General features: G+C 35.7%; 1 protein-coding gene across 19 annotated transcripts in view; it reads right to left on the bottom strand.

Moving 5' to 3' along the window:
* Positions 1 to 22,347, bottom strand: part of LOC145714947 (eukaryotic translation initiation factor 1A, X-chromosomal) — a 795,969-nt gene that overhangs the window by 767,900 nt on the left and 5,722 nt on the right. For 18 of the 19 annotated variants that reach the window (XR_014137081.1, XR_014137080.1, XR_014137079.1 and 15 more), the window contains 2 exons: positions 8,734 to 8,815; positions 7,185 to 7,276 (listed from right to left, as the gene is read on the bottom strand). Coding sequence is in view for 9 of the 19 variants with exons in the window: in XM_081794506.1 (XP_081650632.1) it covers positions 7,185 to 7,276; positions 8,734 to 8,815 (174 nt within the window). In the remaining 10 variants the exon portion in view is untranslated. Of the gene's footprint in view, positions 1 to 4,062; positions 5,071 to 7,184; positions 7,277 to 8,733; positions 8,816 to 22,347 lie in introns of those variants that run through there. The other variant, XM_081794509.1, reaches the window with a different exon arrangement.

Consider the following 22,347-nt stretch of genomic DNA (forward strand, 5'->3'; position numbering starts at 1 on the left):
ATATAACATGTATGTCAACTAACCTTCAGCAATAAAAAAGAAACTATTTGTCAAAAAAACTGTGGAAGGGAGGGAGAGAGGGAGGGAGGGAGAGGGAGAGAGAGCGGGAGGGGGAGGGGAGGGGAGGGAGAGGGGGAGGGGGAGAGGGGGAGGGGGAGAAGGGGAGGGGGAGAGGGAGGGGAGGGAGAGGGAGGGGAGGGAGGGGGAGGGGAGGGAGGGGGAGGGGGAGAGGGGGAGGGGGAGGGGGAGAAGGGGAGGGGGAGAGGGAGGGGAGGGAGAGGGAGGGGAGGGAGGGGGAGGGGAGGGAGGGGGAGGGGGAGAGGGGGAGGGGGGGCAGGGGGAGGGGGAGAGGCAGGGGGAGGGGGGGGGAAAGAAAGAGGCTCAGTCAGTTAAGCATCCGACTCTAGATTGCAGCTCAGATCATGATCTCACAGACCCTAGTCAGGGTCTGTGCTGACAGCCTGGAGCCTGCCTGGGATTCTTGCTCTCCCTTTCTTTCTGCCCCTCTCCCTCTCGGGCTCTCTCTCTCTCTCAAAAATAAGTATTACTGTGTTAATTAGCTAGAATTTGAATAAAATCTTGGAAGAAAAAAATAAAAGAAATAAAATCTCTATCAGTTATCTAGTAGGTGGGTCAAAGAGAAGATAAAACCTATTTGGACCTTTGAAAATCCAACTAAACCTCTACCTAACAACCTCGTATCTTAAGATAGCAACAGGACTTTTACTCTGATTTTCTTCCTATTTTGTGACCCTCCACGTAAACAGAGCAAAACACATACTGAAAAGGACTGTCCTGATAAAAGTTATAAAAAGTTGGCCAAAATATACATTTCACTAACAGACCTTAACATATATATTGAATGACTTAAAATAGTATTTTCATTTTAGTAATTTAGGATTGTCAGTTTCTCATTAGAAACTAATGACCTGGGAAACCTGGGTGGCTCAGTCAGTTAAGCATCCAACTCTTCATTTTGGCTCAGATCATGATCTCATGGGATTCTTGGGATTCTCTTTCTCTCTTTTCCTCCCTCCCCCCAACTGCACTGCTTCTCTCTAAAAAAATAAATAAATAAACGTAAAAACAGAAAGAAAGTCGTTTGAAGTATGAACAACAGAGGATCCTGTAAATCAAAAACCAAAAAACAGCCAACTGATGCAGGAGCTGTTTAATACTTTATTTTTTCATTTTTTAATGTTTTTATTTGTTTTTGAGAGTTGAAAAAGACAGAGCATGAACATGAGCAGGGGAAGGGCAGGGAGAGAGAGAGACACACAGAATCCAAAGCAGGCTCCAGGCTCTGCGCTCTCAGCACAGAACCTGACATGGGGCTCAAACTCACAAACCGTGAGATCATGACCTGAGCCAAAGTCAGATGCTCAACCAACTGAGCTACCCAGGCGCCCCTAATATTTTTGAATTGCAAATAGTTTGCATCTGACTTTATTACTCCAACTATAATAGGAAAGAACACATCTTATTTAAGTTGGTATTAAAATACTATGGCAAAAAGGTATATTAAGGACAAGAGAATAAAATGACCAGAGCTATCAATATTTAAACTCTAAACTACTACTAAGATTATAGAACACTTGAACATTCTTACAGTCATCGTACAAAGGAAATTTAAGCAACTTAGAGAATTCCATCTTCAAGTTAAATCTGTGTTGAATTAGATGAGGTTGATTGCACCTTAAATATTGTATTGAAATGAATATGCATATAGAAGAACCTCAGATGCAAACAAAATAAATGGTAATTATATAACATGATATTTGACTATTTTATAATACAGAGTCCTGCATACCAAAATTGTGGAAGTCAAACAACATGCTATTAAACTACCAAAGGATTAGGGCACCTGAGTGGCTCAGTCCACTAAGGCTCCAAGTTGGGCTTAGGTCATGATCTCAGGGTTAGTGGAATGAAGACCCACGTTGGCCTCAAGCACCGCATCAGGCTTGCTGCTGTCAGGTAAGAGCTGCTTCAGATCCTCTGTTCCCCCTTCTCTCTGCCCCTCCCCCGCTTGTGTGCACTCTCTAACAAAACTAATAAAAATAAACATTAAGAAAGCCATAATACTTCACACACACACACACACACACACACACACACACACACACACAAACGACCAAAGGATCAAAGTACAAATCACAACATAAAATACTTAATAACAAATTAAAGTGAAACTACAGCATACAAGCCACAGCAAAATCAGTAAAAGGGGGAAAATTTAGTTATAAATCCTTAACATAATAAGCAGAAAAGGTCTCATATCAATGATCTGATTTTATACCTTAACTAACCAGAAAAAGAAAAACCTAAAGCTACAAAGAAGAAAATAAAGATTAGACGTTAAGTGAAAGAGAAAAAAACTAATAGAGAAAATCACTGAAACCAAAAGTTGGTTTTCAAAAAGATCAACTGGGGCACCTGGGTAGCCTAGTCAGTTAATCATGCGAATTGGGTTCAGGTCAAGATCTCACGGTTCATGCTGACAGCTCAGAGCCTGGACCCTGCTTCAGGATCTGCATCTCCCTCTCTCTGCCCCTCCCCACCTTGTGCTCAGTGTCTCTCTCTCTCTCTCTCTCTCTCTCTCTGTCTCTCTCTCTCTCAAAAATAAACAAACTTTTTTTTTAAAGATCAATAAAGCTGACTAACCTTTAGCTGTATGGACTAAGAAAAAAGAACTAAGACTCAAATTTCTAAAGTCAGAAATAAAATGGGGAACCACTACTGAGCCTACAAAAATAAAAAGTATTATGTGAGTACTTTGAAGTCGTATGCTGACAATTTGTATAGTCTAGATGAAAGATAGGTTTATAAACAACATTCATCAAGAATACATCACAAAAAAATGGAAAACTCTCTCATGGAATCCTGTACCTGAGCTACAACTTTAATCCAACTAACGGTTTAATTATGATTCTGTATTCTTCAAGATGAAACATTAAGCTGGACTGTTCCTGACCAGCAAGAAAGAAATTCTGTATCATCAGAATCTTGGTCTTTTCAGGGTATAACAAAATCCTACAGACTGGATGGCTTGTAACAGCAGAATTTTATTTCTCACAGCTGTGAATACTGGAAGTCCAGGATGCACATGCCAGTCGTTCCTGTTTGTGTTCTGCTGAGCGCCTTCTGAAACTTTCTTTGTAACACTGACCCTAATACCTCCTAAAGGACACTCTTCCTAATACCATCATCATCTTAACCATGTTAAGGTTTCAACAGAAGAATTTTAAGGACTGCACAATCAGACCATAACAACTAGCAAACACAAATACTGGTGTAGTTTACATAAGGAAAATCTTTAGACAAACTATATTTGTTACAGGAACAAGTAAGAAAAAAGATGTTTTGAGTGGCTCTCTACTTAACACAAACTGCATCACATATGAAAGTTCTGACATTCCTGGCAGAATGTTGAGGAATATGTAAATTCAATAGCATCCTTTTATGTATAAAAGGCTACATATATCAGGCAAGTTTTGATTACTTGGAAGACAATTCGTAACTCAATTCTTCACAGATATTTTCTTTACAGTATTAAAAACAATTCCTCAGTCTCAGACACATTCCACCTTTGATAAATGTTCAGGAACTTCACAGAAAAGAACCATGAACTACATTTGTGCATTTTCATTTCTTATTCTTAGATTTAACTATGTATGTATTCTGGCATCAGATTTGGCTCAAGTTGTAACATTTAGGAAGTAAAATTATGGCAAAGTGAGATGAAACAATATGAAAGTTTATTCTCCTCTCTATTTGTTATATTTATAATTTTGAAACCAGGTCAAAGTGTATTTACTCATTGCTAAAAACTCCTCGGGAAAATAACTATGCTTTACAAACTACCTGATGAATCCTTTCCATTAATGTGGTGTAAGCTTTAACAGTGGTAGTGGTAACTAGCCTCGCTTTTAATTTCACCTTATTACAGTTGATAACTCTGAAATAAACAGAAGGTCAAATAGAAAGATTATGATCTAAACTCCTACTAAAATACACACAGAAGTTGCTACATAAAATAAAATACACCAATAACAAAGCAAGGAAAAATACACTCAACAACACATTTTATTATATTTCTCAGTGCTGGTTCCCGCTACCCCAGCTAAGGGATACTTTAAGAAAAACTTACTTTATGGAAGTTACTATAAAATTAGTTTTTCATTATACATTGTAATTTAATTGCTCATAAAGTCCAAAATTATGAGTTACAATGCATATGACTTTGACAATAAATCACATATGTTAACATAACCTTTCCTGTGTAAGAAATATCCTACTTATTTCACAGTCAGAGCTATCTTATTTGAAAAATTTTCTATAAATATTAAGTAAAAACACTACCAACTTATATGTCAATACTTCAAATATAAAGATAACCAGGTTTCCTAGCCCTGAATTTTTGCAACTACTAACATTACAAATTGAAAAATGTTATTTAAACCGATGTCCTAAAAATGCAATTCGGAAATGCTTTTTTTTTTTTTTTTTTATGATGGTGGCAACATAAAATGATGAAAATAATGTGTAAGTTATCAAGCTTAGAATGAAATACATATGGCCACATAAATATGAAAATAGCCCCCTTTCTTGACTTTAAATGTGGACTTCCACCTTCCTTAAATTATATCAAAAATCTTACAGAACATCTAGGTAACTCGAATATACATAAAGATTCTGTTAACATACTAGCTGGAACATGGTTTACCAAAACCTATGATGATAAGGCAATTTATTCAAAACACCTATTAACTACAATAAAATAGTCACAGTGGAAAAGACACTTCTTCTTCGTTTCTTTCTACTGTTTAACAGCAGGTATTACAGTCTTTTCCCCCTAAGTTCCATTATATCCAAACAATAAAATTTCACTTAAATAATTCAGCTAAGTCAGTTTTTAGAGAAATATAATCCTTTTAAACAATGAAAATAGATCAGCATGTCTTAACAAAATACATTCATACTAAATGATGTTTTAGTCTTCTTTTAACAGGTGTGATAGCCAAAATCCAAATTGTAGAACAATCCTCAGAAACCATGTTCAATTTAGATCTGTAAGTGAAAAAAAACATGAAATCCACTGAAAACTAATTCTTATAATACAATAAATAGTCTACTGCATAATAAGGACCCTTTATACTATCTGAAATATAAAGCCTTTGAATGAAAAATTTTATATACTAGGTATTTCTCAATTCCTGTCTGTTGCAGTCATTATGAACTCTCTGAGAATGTTATGTTATGCAAATTATTCTCAATGACATTTACAATCTCCTTCTCTATTTTCATGCTGGTGACTTGAGATCTTACATTTTGAGAGTGGGAACACACATGTGGAAGTATAAGCGCCTTAAAAATTAAAAATTAAATTATATTAAAAATTAAATTGTAAGTACCTTAAAAATTAAAAATTAGGAAAGTCGGGTCCTAGGCCAAAATATCCTCTTCATATTCACATACACTTCTACTTCAGCTCCTACCTAGCCTTTGAACCTAACTCAGCTGTCAAAAAGTTCATATCTGTCCTTAATGCACAATGCAATTGTCACATTAAGTTTTGGCACAGAAAATAATCACCCTACTGTCAGAGGATTAATTTAGTCATAAGAATACTCTGGCTCATGGTCCACAAATAAGGTACATAAAGAAAATTTTAACAATTATGTTCTTCTTCATCCTTTTTTATTTCCTACTTCTAGGTATGTTTTAAAATGTATCCAACTTTTTCAAAATTTTTTTAAACGTTTATTTATTATTGAGAGACAAAGAGAGAGCATGAGCAGGGGAGGAGCAGAGAGACAGGGAGACACAAAATCTGAGGCAGGCGCCAGGCTCTGAGCCATCAGCACAGAGCCCAATGTGGGGCTCGAACCCACGAACTGAGAGATCAGACGCATAACCAACTGAGCCACCCAGGTGCCCCTAAAATGTATACAACTTTCATTAAATAGTACCCTATGTTTAAAAATGCATAAATACATGGTAAAAAAAAAAAAAAAAATCTGGTAAAAAGCTACACTGGAGGTATGTACTCAATTTTCTTCAATTCATGGAAATAATCTAAATGATTTGGAAATATATTAAAAAATAATATGGAGCTGTAGCTGAATAGAAGGACTGGTCTGGTAGATCAAGTATAGAAAAATGTAAATTGTCTAACCTTGGTACTATATGTAAAGGCATTCGTTTCACTTCGAAAACTTCCAACTTCTCTGAATGTCTGAAAATGCTCTTAATAAAATAAAGGGCTTTGTTGGTGATGAAAAGATCTGGAAATCCCCGATCTAGATCAATGATTACCAACGTGACAGCAGCATCAGCATCATGTGTGGTGCTCAACTTACACTTACCAAAGACTGGCTTTGTATTTTTGAACAACTCTACTAATTGTGCTGCACAGTATTTGACAGGAATAAATGCTCTACACATTTTTAAATTCCAAGTATTAAATCCAAGACTTAACACTAATATTTTTGGATTTGTGGTCTCTGAATTACTTTTTTATTACAGAGGTATTAAAAAAAAAAAAGTCTAAGCCTGATAGAAATCTAAGATATATCACCATCCCAATTATTTCATCCACACATGCCAAGAAAATCAGGATGAATTTTATTTACATACAGTAACAGCAAAACAGTGAGACATTCATTATTACTTTTATTGCTCTAACTGCTTTATCACTAAGAGAAATAACCACGTTCCACACAACACTGATACGTGATAAAATTGTAATCCCAATACATTAAGTTGACAACAGACCTCGGGTTTGAAGTATATTGCAATTTGAATGCTTCAGCAAGCTGGTTCAAACAAGAACCAGCTTTTTACATGCTAGTATTTCATCTAGGAGAAGGTACATTCTCAAAACTGCTACATTTCTTAATAGTTACCTCTCATTAAAGCAAGTTATCATCATGAAGTATCTATGTTAGAGGAAATAATATTGCTCTTTTCAGAAAGAAATGCTTCAAAGGCCTGTAAGGTTTCTCAGAGAAAAGAAATGTGTAACTAGATGGTTTCAGAACATTAATGAACTTTCAAATGAAAGGAGTGATCTCAACAAGATACCGAATTTAAGTGTTCCAACATTCCCAGATTAAAGGTTTCTTTGTATGTAATTCATAAATAAAAGAAATAATAAACACAAGGTTTTATCCACTACTTACATCATCAATGTCTTCATCGTCATCTCCAATATCATCAAACTGGATTTCATCATCATCTCCAGGACCAAACGTATCTGTTTCATTGATTTTAGCTGAAGACAATAATTAATATACTTATATACATATATTCATGATGTTATTAGATAAACTGTCTATAAAAAGAAACAAGTCTGGGGCACTTGGGTGGCTCAGTTGGTTAAGCCTCTGCCTCCTGATAAGAGCTTAGCTCATGATACTGTGGTTGTGAGATGAAGCCCCAGTGGGATTTTCCAACACCCCCTCTCTCAACACTCCCCCTGCTTACACATAAATACAGGAAAAAAAAAAAAAAAAGAAGCAGCAGCAGCCTGATATAAAATACAAACTATATTAGAAAAAGATTCTTAGAAGTGGTATTTCAATTCAACCAACATTTCATTACACGAAAAATACTGCTAACTTGTGTGGAACAACCCATCGCACAGAGAAAATTCACAATGAAATAAGAAGTTCAATGCTAAGTCATTACAATGAAGGGTGTATGTGTGTACTTTTATTTTGTTCAAAACTGTAGTGTAAATAAAGTAGGCAGGTTCTAGTTACACTTAGTAGTTACATATTTCCCAAGTATGCTTCAAGGAGCTTTTCTGTGTTTTATTTTTTAAGGAGTTTGAAACAGGCTAGGAGCCTACTGTCAGCATACATAAAGTTCTCCTAAAAACAGCTAGTCTCTCAACTTACCAAATCTGTCAAAGAGTTAATTAAATCATTTTTATCCCTAAGCAATGAGTTTAGCACTTTTAAAATGCAAATAATTTCATCAGAAATTTCAGGCTTATGGAAAAATCTTGCATTTTCATAATAAAATTCAATAGAGTAAAACATATAAAAGAAAATAGCTGCCAAGTGAAAGCTGAGCTTAGCAAAAAGTTTGTTTTCTCTTTGATATTATGATCGCTTTAAGTTTACTACAAGAATACAATAGGTTTGCCGTTAGAAAGAAATGTCTCGTAAAACACACACAACACTACAGAAGACTATCATGCTAAGAAGAGGGGCGCCTGGGTGGCGCAGTCGGTTAAGCGTCCGACTTCAGCCAGGTCACGATCTCACGGTCCGTGAGTTCGAGCCCTGCGTCAGGCTCTGGGCTGACAGCTCGGAGCCTGGAGCCTCTTTCCGATTCTGTGTCTCCCTCTCTCTCTGCCCCTCCCCCGTTCATGATCTGTCTCTCTCTGTCCCAAAAAAAAAAAAAAAAAAAGAAGAATTGACCATTGTTTTCTATAAAAATCAGTACCAAGATCTTAATTATTTGCCTCACCTAGTTAAAAACTAGCAATTTCTTGAAAATTGCTAAAATCCTCTAACAATGTATTCTTTAAGTTATTATACAACAGGGCTTATAAAGTATTACACTTATTAATATTTAGTATAACAAACACAATAAAAACAAATTTCATAACAACTACATACCCAAACAATAAATAAACAAGAGAAAATTCCATCAAACTGTTTCATGTAAATGCCAACAATAATCTCGTAAGACAGCAAAATACAGTAACTTTGACATTACCATGTTCTGGAAGCTCGCCATATGCCTTCAGACTTCTAGCTTCATCTGCATTGTATTTTAAAATTACATCAGCTTTGTTATCCTTAGAAATAAACAAATAACTTTTAACTAATTATACCAAAATTAGTTTTCCCACACTGATTATACCCACAATTAGTTTCAAATTAGCACATTAAGATAAAAAGCTCACTGTTCTTTTAGACTCTGCTTTTCTTCACCTACTCCTTACTTTCTTAAAAAAAATTCTCAGCTTTAAACAGGTAGAAAGAAGTTTACATGCATGACTAAACAATGATTTACAGCCTAATATTCACTTAAGTAAGACAGATAAAAGAAAAAAAAAGTAAAAAAAAAAAAAAAAAAAAAGGAAGAGAGAGAGAGAGACACAGACAGAGAGGGACAGAAGGTGTAATATGATCCTTTTTAGATCCAACACTGCACTTCAAACCAGAAAGTGGTATAATTATGTAAGAATCAACATACGTTTCTTTATTTAGTCATTCTTAGGATACCTTACTTATGAGAATTACTTGTAGAGTTTTAAAAAGATAACTATGACTCCTAAAAATTGACATACCTGAGATAAAGTCCAAAATTCTGTATTTAAAAACCTCTTTGGGAGTTTATAATACAAAATAGTTATTGTATAACTATTGTATCAGGGACATAATTATTATTATTACATTATTAGTGTAATTTTGATATGTTCACACTTCATTATTTTATTTTATTTTATTTTTTTAACGTTTATTTATTTTTGAGACAGAGAGAGACAGAGCATGAACGGGGGAGGGTCAGAGAGAGGGAGACACAGAATCTGAAACAGGCTCCAGGCTCTGAGCTGTCAGCACAGAGCCCGACGCGGGGCTGGAACTCACGGACCGCGAGATCATGACCTGAGCCGAAGTTGGCCGCTTAACCGACTGAGCCACCCAGGCGCCCCACACTTCATTATTTTAAAGAATCAATTCATTTAGAGAAAAATAAGAGTTGGAAAGTTTACAATTACCTAAAAGATAGCTGAAGAAAGGCAACTAAAATTATCACAGTGCTGCTGTTGGGAATGCAAACTGGTGCAGCTGCTCTGGAAAACAGTGTGGAGGTTCCTCAAAAAATTAAAAATAGATCTACCCTATGACCCAGCAATAGCACTGCTAGGAACTGACCCAAGGGATACAGGAGTGCTGATGCATAGGGGCACTTGTACCCCAATGTTTACAGCAGCACTTTCGACAATAGCCACATTGTGGAAGGAGCCTAAATGTCCATCAACTGATGAATGGATAAAGAAATTGTGGTTTATATACACAATGGAATACTACTTGACAATGAGAAAGAATGAAATAATGGCCTTGGGTAGCAACTGGAGAACTTGGGTAGAACTGGAGAGTGTTATGCTAAGTGAAATAAGTCAGTGAAGAAAAACAGATAACCATATGTTTTCACTCTTATGTGGATCCTGAGAAACTTGACAGAAGACCATGGGGGAAGGGAAGGGGGAAAAAAAGGTTAGAGGGGGAGGGAGGCAAACCTTAAGACACTCTTAAAAACTGAGAACAAACTGGGGGTTGATGCGGGGGGGGGGGGGGGGGGAAGGGGGAGGGAGGAGAGGGTGGGTGATGGGTATTGAGGAGGGCACCTGTTGGGATGAGCACTGGGTGTTGTATGGAAACCAACTTGACAATAAATTTCATATTAAAAATTAAAATAAAATATAAAATAAATAAAATAAAATAAAATAAAATAAAATAAAATGAAATAAAATAAAATAAATAAAATAATAAAATAAAATAAAATAAAATAATCACAGTGCTGCAACTGCAGTGTGCTATAAACCAACACTTCACAAACAGCAATGTACATACAAAACACACAGGGATTCTGTTAAAATATTAATTCAGAGTCAGCAAATATGAGACTGGTCTATCACTCTGCATTTCTAATACGCTTCCATATGCTGGTGTAATTTCTGGACAGCAAGGGCACAAAATCATTCCCAAAAAGATAAGATTAGAAAAGCTGGTCCTGGCTATTAGTTTACAGTTAGAAAAACAAACCTTTAAGATTCTGGTTTCATTGTCCATAAAAGGAATTTAATACTACTCTCTCTCCATATTTAGGGTTTATATGAAGTTAAAACAAGATAATGAGCATAAAAATGATACATTTGCATAAAGGATCACAAGATTTAATTAGAAAATATATAAAAACAAAAAAAATCAACATATGATCAGATTCAGTCTATAAAAACAGACACAGAAAAATGCATACAGTGTAGTAACTCGATACAAAATCAAAATACAAAACTCAGTGTCTCTCTCTACACACTAGCTATAAACTAGGTGAAAAACTTTCAAACAAAACAATCCCATTTACAATAGCACCAAAAAACAGAATACTTCAGAATAAGTATATTTTTTTAATATTTTACTTTTAAGAAATCTCCACACCCAATATTGGGTATGAATTCACAACCCTGAGATCAAGAGCTGCATGATCCCCCAACTGACCCAGCCAGGCGACTCCTTAAAGGTAAATTTAACCAACACTGCAAGTTAGTTAGTTCAATATATGCAAATCAATCAATATTATATACCATATTAATAAAAGAAAGAATAAGAATGATCATTTCAATAGATGAAGAAAAAGTATTTGACAAAGTACAACACCCATTCATGACAAAAATCCTCAACAAACTAAGGGCAGAGGGAACATAACATCATAAAGGACAATACAAAAGACTTATAGCTCATATCACCCTGAATGGAGAAAAACAGACAGCTTTTCCCCTATGGTAAGGAGTAAGACAGGCGTGTTGACTCTCATCACTGTTATTTAAAATGGTACTGGAAGTCCTAGCCTCACCAATTACACAACAAAAAGAAATAAAAGACACCCAAATCATTAAAGAACTCAAACTTTCACTATTTACAATGACATGAAACTCTTATGAGAAAACAAAATACTCCATCAAAAACTGTAGACGTGACATACCAATACAGCAAAGTTACAGGATACAAAAATCAATGTACAGAAATCTGTTGCACTGCTATTCGCCAATAATAAAGCAACAGAAAGAGAAATTAAGGAATCAGTCCCATTTATAATAGCACCAAAACTATAACATATCTAGAAATAAATCTGAGCAAAGAGGTGAAAGATCTGTACTCTGAAAAATACAACACTGATGAAAGACTTTGAAGAGGACACAAAAAATGGAAAGACATTCCATGCTCATGGATGGAAGAACAAATATTACAATGTCCACATTACTCAATGCAATCTATACGTTTATTTCAATCCCTATGAAAATACCACCACCATTTTTCACAGAGCTCAAACAATCCTGAAATTTGTATGGAACTACGAAAAAAGCCAAATAGCCAAAGCAAACTTGAAACCAGAAAAGCAAAGCTAAAACTGGAAGCATCACAATTCTAGACTCTGAATTATATTACAGAAGCTGTAGTGATCAAGACAGTATGGTACTGCACAAAAATACACACACAGATCAATGTAACAGAATAGAAAACAGACAACTGAATCCACAACTGTATAGTCAATTAATCTTCAACAAAGCAGAAAAAAATAGAAAGTTGAACAAATGGGGTTGGGAAAACTGGACAGCTAAATGCATACAAATTAAAATGGACCAGTCTCTTACCCAATGCATACACACAAAAAAATTCAAAATGGATTAAAGACTTAAATGTCAGGTCTGACTTCATAAAAATTCTAACAGCACATGCAGAGTAACCTTTTTCACATTAGCCACAGAAATTTCTTATTAGATGTCTTCTGAGGCAAGGAAACAAAAGGGGAATTCACCAAAATAAAAAGTTTTGTTCTCTTTCCTTTGCTCCTTTTTTCACCCCATTTTTGTTCCAGGGCTACTTCAGCAAACCATCAAAGCATACCTCATTGGAGGTTCAAACACTCCACCACTGCAACAAAGGAGGAGCTCTGCAGAGCAATACCAGTGGGAAGGAGCAGACAAAACAACAGCACAGTGCACAGAGCATAGACCAGAAATACATCCTGAAGTGCCAGATTCTGGACAGTGTAAGACCTGTTTTAATATAGCAGTACTCTTAGGTACAGGAAACATAACAAGCTTTCAAGACATGCAAAACACAGAAACTGAGCCAAAATAACTAGAAGAATTCTTCCCAAAAGGAGGTCAAGAAGAAATCACAGCCAAGGACTTGCTCAAAAGACATAAACAATACATCTGAACAAGATGATGTATCAAGTCATGATACAAATACCTGAGCTTGAGAAAAGCACAGAAGATACCAGAGAAATCCTTGCTGCAGAAATCAAAGACCTAAGAGCTAATCAGCCTGGGGGAAAAACAAAATTATACCTGAGATGCAAAACAGACTGCATAGTCACAATGAGGGTTGAAGAATCAGAAAGAATAGGTAAAATAAAAGATAAAATTATAGAAAATAATGAAGCGGAAAAAATGAGGGAAAGGAAATTAATAGATCCTCAGGGGAGTATTAGAGAACTAAGTGATTATAGGGGCCCCTGGGTGGCTTGGTCAATTAAGCATCCGACTTAGGCTCAGGTCATGATCTCACAGTAAGTTCAAGCCCCACGTCAGACTCTGTGCTGACAGCTCAGAGCCTGGAACCTGCTCCAGATTCTGTGTCTCCCTCTCTCTCTGCCTCTCCCCTGCTCGTATTCTGTCTGTCTCTCTCTCAAAAGTAAATAAACATTGAAGAAAAAATTTAAAAAAAAAAAAGAAGAGAACGAAGTGATTTCATGAAATGATACGGTATCTACATCATAGAGTCCCAGAAAAGAAGAGTATGAAAAAGGGGTCAGAAGGTTTCCTTGAACAAATTACAGCTGAGTACTTCCCTAATCTGGGGATGGAAACCAGCATTCAGTTCCAACAGGCACAGAGAACTCCCTTCAAAATCAACAAAAAGATGTCAACACCATGACATATCATAGAGAAACTTGCAAAATACAAGATAAAATGAATTCTGAAAGCAGCTTGGGACAAATAGGCCTTAACCTAGAAGGACAGACATATAAGGTTAGTGGCAGACCTGTCCACAGAAACTTGGCTGGCCAGAAGGAGTAGCAGGAAACACTCAATGTGCCGACAGGAAAACTATGTAGCTGAGAACTCATCATCCAGCCAGGCTATCATTCAGAATAGAGGGAGAGATAAAGGCCTTCCCAGACAAACAAAACTAAACAAGTCTGTGACCACTAAATCAACACTGCAAGAAATATTAAGGAGGACCCTGGGGAAAAAAAAACAACAAAAAAAGAGGAAAACATCATCAGAAGCACCAACTTTACAAGTAACACAATGGCACTAAATTCATATCTTTTAATTACCATGCTGAATGTAAATGGACTAAATGCTGCAACCAAGACACAAGGTATGATAATGGATTAAAAAACAAGATCCACTGATACACTGTCTAGTCAACACTCATTTTTGACGTAAAAACACCTGGAGATTAGAAGTAAAGGAATGGAGAACCATTTCTAATAAACATCAAAAGCAGGCCAGAATAGCCATACTTATACCAGACAAACAAGATTTTAAAACAAAGTCAGAAACAAAAGGTGAAGAAGGGCAGTATATTATAATTAGGGAGTTATTCATCAAGAAGAGTTAACAGTTGTAAACATTTATGCCCCCAACTTGGAAGCACCCAAAAATATAAATCAAATAATCACAAACAAAAAACTCATAATACAGGGGCTCCTGGGTGGCTCAGTCAGTTAAGCGTCCGACTTTAGCTCAGGTCACGATCTCGCGGTCCACGGGTTCGAGCCCCGCGTCAGGCTCTGGGCTGATGGCTCAGAGCCTGGAGCCTGCTTCCGATTCTGTGTCTCCCTCTCTCTCTGCCCCTTCCCCGTTCATGCTGAGTCTCTCTCTGTCTCAAAAATAAATAAACGTTAAAAAAAAAAATTCAAAAAACTCATAATACAATAATAACAGAAGACTTCAACACCACACAACAATGGACGTATCATCTAAGCAGAAAATCAACAAGGAAACAATGGCTTTGAATGACACACTGGACCTAATTTAACAGATATATTCAGAACATTTCATCATAAAACCGCAGAATAAACATTCTTCTCAAGTGCAAATGGAAGATTCTCCAGAAGAGATCACATACTGGGTCAGAAATCAACCCTCAACAGATACAAAAAGACTGCGATCATAGAATGTGTATTTTCAAACCACAATGCTATGAAATGTGAAGTCAATCATAAGAAAAAATTTAGAAAGCCCCCAAATACACAGAGGTTAAAGAATATCCTACTAAAGAATAAACGGTTAAGAAATTAAACAAGGAATAAAAAATGTATGGGAGCCAACGAAAATGCAAACACAACAGTGTAAAGCTTTTGAGATTCATCACAGGCAGTCCTAGGAGAAATGTATATTGCATTCAGGCCCATCTCAAGAAGCAAGAAAGGTCCCAGGACACCTGGGCTCAGTGAGTTAAGCATCCAACTTCAGTTCAGGTCATGATCTAATGGTTTGTGAGTTCCCATCCCACATCAGGTGATGACATTCTCTCTCTCTCTGCCCCAGCTTACTTGTGCCCTCTCTAAATAAATAAATATACAAATAAATATTTGAAAAGGAAGCAAGAAATGTCCCAAATACACAATCTAACCTTACACCTAAAGAGCTAAACAAAGAACAGTAAATAAAGCCTAAAGCTGGCAGAAGAAACGAAATAACAGAGACTGAAGCAGAGGTAAACAATCTAGAAACAAACAAAAACAAAACAGAAGCAGAGATCAATGAAATCAAGAGCTTGTTTTTTGTTAAGAATAAATTGATAAACCCCTAGCCAGACTTCTCAAAGAGAAAGGATCCAATAGATAAAAGCACAAATGAAAGAGGAGAGATCACAACCAACACCACACAAATACAATTATAAGAGAATACTATGAAAAATTATATTGTCCAACAAAATTGCCCAACAATTATCGTGCAACAAACTGGGCACTCTGGAAGAAATGAACAAATTCCTACAAACATATGAACTATCAAAACTGAAACAGGAAGAAATCGAAAATTTGAACAGACCTATAACCAGCATAGTAACTAAATCAGTTATCAAAAATCTCCCAATAAATTAAGAGTCCTGTGTCAAACTGCTTCCCAGGGCAACGCTACAGATATTTAAAGAGGAGTTACTACGTATTCTTCTCAAGCTGTTCCAAAAATAGAAATGGAAATACTACTTCCAAACTCATTCTATAAGGCCAGCATTACCTAGATTCCAAAACCAGACAAAGACCCCACTAAAAAGGAAAAACTACAGGCCAATATCCCTAATGAACATGGATGCAAATACTCAACAAGATACCAGCAAATCAAATCAATAGTATATTTACAAGAATTATTCACCACAATCAAGGGGAATTCATTACTGCACTGCAGGGCTGGTATATTCACAAATCAATCAATATAATACATCACATTAAAAGAAGAAAGGGTAACAATCATATGATCCTCTCAGTAGTTGCAGAAAAAGCATTTCACAAAGTCCAGCATCCTTTCTTGATAAAAAAAAAAACCAAAGAAAGTTGGGTAGGAGGAACATACCTCAACATTATAAAAGCCATATATGAAAGACCCACAGCAAACTACATACTCAATGGGGAAATACTGGGAGCTTTCCCCCTAAGGTCAGCAAACTGACAAGGATATCCATTCTCTTATTGTCGAAAACAGTACTCGAAGTTCTAGCCTCAGCAATTCTATAACAAAAAGAAATAAAAGGCATCAAACTAAGTTAGGAAAATGTCAAACTTTCACTCTTCACAGACGAGATGATACTCTTTGTGGAAAACATGAAAGATTCCACAAAAAAACTGTTAGAACTGATACGTGAATTGAGTAATGTCACGGGATATAAACTCAATGCACAAAAATTGGCTGCATTCTATACATCAATAATGAAGCATCAAAAAAAGAAATCAAGGAATAGATCTCATTTACAATTGCACCTAAAACCATAGCATACCTAGGAATAATCCTAACCATGGCAGTAAAAGATCTGTATGCTGAAAACCATACAAGACACAAGGTTAGAAAACATTCCATGCTCATGGATTGGAAGAACAAATATTGTTAAACTGTCTGTACTACTCAAACAATCTACATATCCAATGCAATCCAGCATTCTTCACACAGCTAGAACAAACAATTCTAAAATGTGTATGAAAGCAGAAAAGACCCTGAATAGCCAACGTAACGTTGGAAAATAAAATACCAAAGCTGGAGGTATTATAATTACGGACTTCAAGCTTTATTACAAAGCTGTAATCATCAAGACAGTAGGGTACTGGCAGAAAAACAGACACACAGATCAATGGAACAGAATAGAGAACCCAGAAATGGACCCACAAATATACAGCCAACCAATCACTGACAAAGCAGGAAGTATCCAATGGAAAAAAGACAAATAGTGTTGTGTTTGCTGACTAGTGTTGAGCAAACAGTGTTGAGAAAACTGGACAGCAACATGCACAAGAATGAAATGGACCACTTTCTTACACCATACACAAAAATAAATTCAAAATGGATGAAAGACCCACATGTAAGACAGTAACCATCAAAATCATAGAAAAGAACAAAGCAGCATGTCTTTCACCATGACCGCAGCAACTCCTTACTGGACATGTCCTTAGAAGCAAGGGATATAAAAGCAAAAACGAATTACTGTGACCTCATCAAGATAAAAACCTTCTGCAAAGCAAACAATCAACAAAACTCTAAAAATTAAAAAACAGTAATACTCAATGACACAGCAACTGCACTACTAGGTATTTATCCAAAGGAAACAAAAATGCCTATTCGAAGAGCAGATGAACTCCAATGTTGATATAGCAGCATTATCAACAACAGCAATTCATGGAGAGTCAAAATATCCATTAACTGATAAATCAATAAAAAATGGTATATATATATATACAATGGACTATTACTCGGCCTAAAATAAAAATGAAATCTCCCCATTTGCAAAGATGTGGATGCAGCTAGAGAGTATTATTCTAAGGGAAATATGTCAGAAAGACAAATACCATACTATTTCAATACATGTAGAATTTAAGAAAGAAAATGAACGTCTAAAGGGAAATGAGAGAGACAAATGAAGGCACAGACTCTTAACTATAGAAAAACTATCAGTTTTCAACCTGATGGTTATCACAAGCTCAGAGCCTGTAGCCTGCTTCATTCAGGTTCTGCATCTCCCTGTCTCTCTGCCTTTCCCCACTTGTGCTGTGTCTGTCTCTAGAAGAGAAACATTAAAAAAAAATTAAACTTTTGGGGCACCTGGGTGGCTCAGTAGATTGAGCATCTGACTTTGGCTCAGGTCATGGTCTCATGGCTTGTGGGTTCAAGCCCTGTGTCGGGCTTTGTGCTGACAGCTCAGAGCCTGGAGCCTGCTTTGGATTCTGTGTCTCCCTCTTTCTCTGTCCCTCCCCTGCTCGCATACTCTCTCTCTCTCTCAAAAATAAATAAACATTAATAAAAATATTAAACTTTTAGAAGTATTAAATAAAAAAGATTTACAAAAAGAATAAATTTAACCCATATTGTAAATAGCAAACACTGAAAACTGTGAGATATTAATGAAAGACACTGCACACATAAATAAATGGAAAGATATTCCAGGTTCCTGAATTGGAATGTTAATAGTGTTAAACTGTTCATAGTTCAAAAGTAATCTATAGATTTAATGTAATTTCTATCAAAATTCCAATGGTATTTACTTTACAGAGAGAAAAACCCTAAAACAAAACTGCAACAAATACAAATAGCCTCAGCAATCTTCAAAAAGAGCAAAGCTACAGGCATCATACTTCCTGATTTTAACTGCACCAGAAAAATACAGTAATAAAAACAGTATGGTACCAGCATTAAAACAGCATATAGATCAACATAACAGAATGAAGAGCCTAGAAATAAATCTTCATATATCAAGTCAACTACTATTTGAGAAGGGAACCAAGAACACTTAATTTCTCAATTAAGAACAGACTCTTCAATAAATAGCACCAGGAAAATTGGATACTCACATGCAGAAAATAATGAAACTAGAGTCCGTTCTTACAACACTCATAAAAATTAACTCAAAATTGATCACAGAATAAAAAAAAAACAAGACCTGAAATTATAAAACTAATGAATGAAAACAGGGAAAAGCTCCTTGACATTGGGCTTGGCAATTATTTTTTTAACGACACCAAAAGCACAAGCAACAAAAGTATATTTAAAAAGGGAAAAGACAATAAACGAAATCCATTAGGACTACCTCAAACTGAAAAACTTCTGCACAGCAAAGGAGATATTCAACAGAAATGAAAAGCCAACCTACAGGATGGGAGAAAATATTTGCAAACCAATGATCTGGTAAGAAATTAACATGCAAAATAAACAACTCCGAAGAGAAAAAAGAAACCACACACACACACACACACACACACACACACACACACACACACACACATATCTTATATTAGAATGCAGGCAAAGATTCTTGAATAGACAATTTTTCAAAGATAACCAAGTGGCTAACACTTGGTTATAATAATACCCAAGTGTTATTATAAGCGTTATAATAATAACACTATTATTATTAGCTTCATACTATTGAAAAGGTACTCAATATCTTGAAGATGCAAATCAAAACCACAATGAAATGTCACTTCATACTGGTTAAAACAGCGATTACCAAAAAAACGTAATAAATGGTGACAAAACGCAGAGAAAAGAAAAAACCCTTGTACTGGTGGTGAGAATGTAAATTGGTAAAGCCACTAATGAAAACACTACGGAGGTACTGGAAAGAATTTAAAAACGGAACTTCCATATGATCCAGCAATCACACTTCTATACATATACAACCAAATGAAATGAAAAACAGGATTTCAAAGAGTTATGTGCACCCCATGTATATGATAGCCAAGACACAGAAACAGTATCTATCCATCACCCGATGAATAAAGATGGCACACACACACACACACACACACACACACACACACACGCATGCGTGCATGCACACAAACACACAGGAAAATTATTCGGCCACAAGAAAGAAGGAAATCCTTGCCATTTCTAACAACACAGATGAACACTGCAGGCATTACTCTAAGTGAAATAAGCCAGACAGAGAAACAGTGTATGATCTTACTAAATGCGGATTCCAAAAAAAAGCAGAAAGCACAAACAGTAGAGTGATGGTCACCAGGCTGTGGGTCTGGATGAACTCAGAAGATGTTGGTCAAAGGACGCAAAGTCCCATTTACAAAATGAGTAAGTTCTGGTGATCTAATGTTTAGCATGTTGACTAAAGTTAACAACATATTATACATTTAATTGTTTTCAGAGAATACACCTTAAACGTTCTCACCACAAAAAAACTGTGACTATATCACAGAATAGACGTGTTAACTAATGTTATAGTGGGAATTATTTTGCAATACATAAATGTATCCAGTCATCACACGTATACATGAAACCTACACAATGTTACATATCAATTATATCTCAATAAAGGTGGGAATGAGGCAGGGAGACACAGAAATGAATCTGTTCCTTCATAAAACCAGAGAACACTGGCAAAAACTATCAAAATCCATTTTATCAGAATACACAAATTATCAAATGCTTGCAATAGTCTGAGAGTTTATAGATGGGTAAAGAGTACAAACAAATTTTTTAGTGTTTTACCTTGTTCCATTCCCATCCCTTCCCCCAATTATGTGTAGCCATGAAAACCACCATACTAGCAGCAACTGGAGAGACAGAAAATGTGTTTGGACTGTCTGGTAGTTCCTGGAAATTATGACTTGTAGGGCTTTTCTTTATTTTATATTATCAAGACTTCATTCACTATTATTTTTACCCTGGGGGCTTTTATTAAAAAGTAATCTAGCAATTTTACAACATCATAATGGCTAACTGGTAACAGTCAAGGCAAACAAAACCAAAAGACCAATAACTTTAAAAGGAAAAACTCTGGCAGTAGATAGCTGTAAGACAGTTGAAAAGTCCAACATATTCCTGAGAAACACAACAAGTACATGCTCAGAGCTCCGTGTGTGCGTGTGTGTGCATGTGTGCATCTGTGTCCATACACATTCTCAAGATAAACCTGAGAAAGTCCCAATCACCCAGCTTTGATTGACCCTGAAATTACGGACAAGTATGAAAAAAGACTAAATCAGAGTTGTCAATTGTCTGAATGTTGATTGTAGGCCCCCAAATGTAGAGTCTATATACAAAGCCTGGAAGGCTTATTGGTTTTAATTAAACCTCATTCCAAACATGAACTGTCCACAAAGCTAATCATTTAACATGCACATGTAAGAAAAAAATGCAGACTATACAACATTAGTGCAGAAAAGATATTTAAATGAACAAAAAACAGCAAGAACAAACTCTGGGAAAGGAAATCCGATCTCCTATCTTGCTACACTGTATTTGCAATTTCTAGTTTTGAAAAAAAAATATTATGAGATCCACATAAAAAACAGTGAACTGTGACCCATAAATAGTCAACACAAACTGTTGAATAAGTCCAGAAGTTGAATTTAACACTTTACCTCAGCTTATAGATATATGTTTAAAGAAACCATGTCTAAAAATTTAAAGAAATCATGAGAATGTCTCACTAAACAAAAAAGTCAATAGCAATAGGTTATTTTCTTAATGGAAATTCTAGACATGCAAAGTAGAACTGACTTCAATATGCCTCTTTCTACAATGAACAGAATTGTACAAAAGATCAACAAGGAAAACAAAAGACAAATATAATAAAACTAGATCTAAAAGATATATACAAAAACTCTTCACAATGACAGAACGAAATCACTCACAATTTGATTAAAAATATAGCATCGTGAGTTTCAACAGCTAGAAAGCTCAAGGGCTACAGAGTCAGCCTGTGCATAGTCAAAAAGCTGAGATTATAGACAGCAACTATTATGTTCTTTTGTAAGTTCTCATTATCAAATTTATAGCATATACTTATATAAGTTTGCACTGTAACTACTAACTACATTTCCTCCCACAATTAGACTAAGCCTTTTGGAAAGTAAAGGTTTATCAGATGCTTCCCCTATAATAGGGCTCCTCAGACATGGATTTCAAGACCTTTAAATTTAAAAACAAAACAAAACAACAAACAAACAAAACCAAATTGATGATGGGATCCCAACAGAACAGTATTAAATTTTTGTTTTGACAAGAAAAATTTTACCCCTAGTAAAACCCCACCATATGTATACTATCACTCTTATTTCAGAAAAGGTAATTTTAAAAATATACTTAAAAAGGGAAGCTCACAATTTAGCTTCACAAGAAAAACCATACAATCTCTGCATATCTTTTCATTTCACATCAGTATTTCACAGGCTGGTATTTGGAAACCATAACACATGACATACCTAGTATAATGCCGAGAATATAACTGGCCTTTAAACAAATGAGAACAGAATAATCTTTGGTATTTATCCAAACTTAAAAGAGTATTTATAGCATATTACATTTAAAATAAAAACTATACATAAAGAATATTGAACCAACCAGTCTTCTCATAA

The sequence above is a fragment of the Panthera onca genome, chromosome Y (genome assembly GCF_046562875.1).
Source record: "Panthera onca isolate mPanOnc1 chromosome Y, mPanOnc1 haplotype 2, whole genome shotgun sequence".
Classification (NCBI taxonomy): domain Eukaryota; kingdom Metazoa; phylum Chordata; class Mammalia; order Carnivora; family Felidae; genus Panthera; species Panthera onca.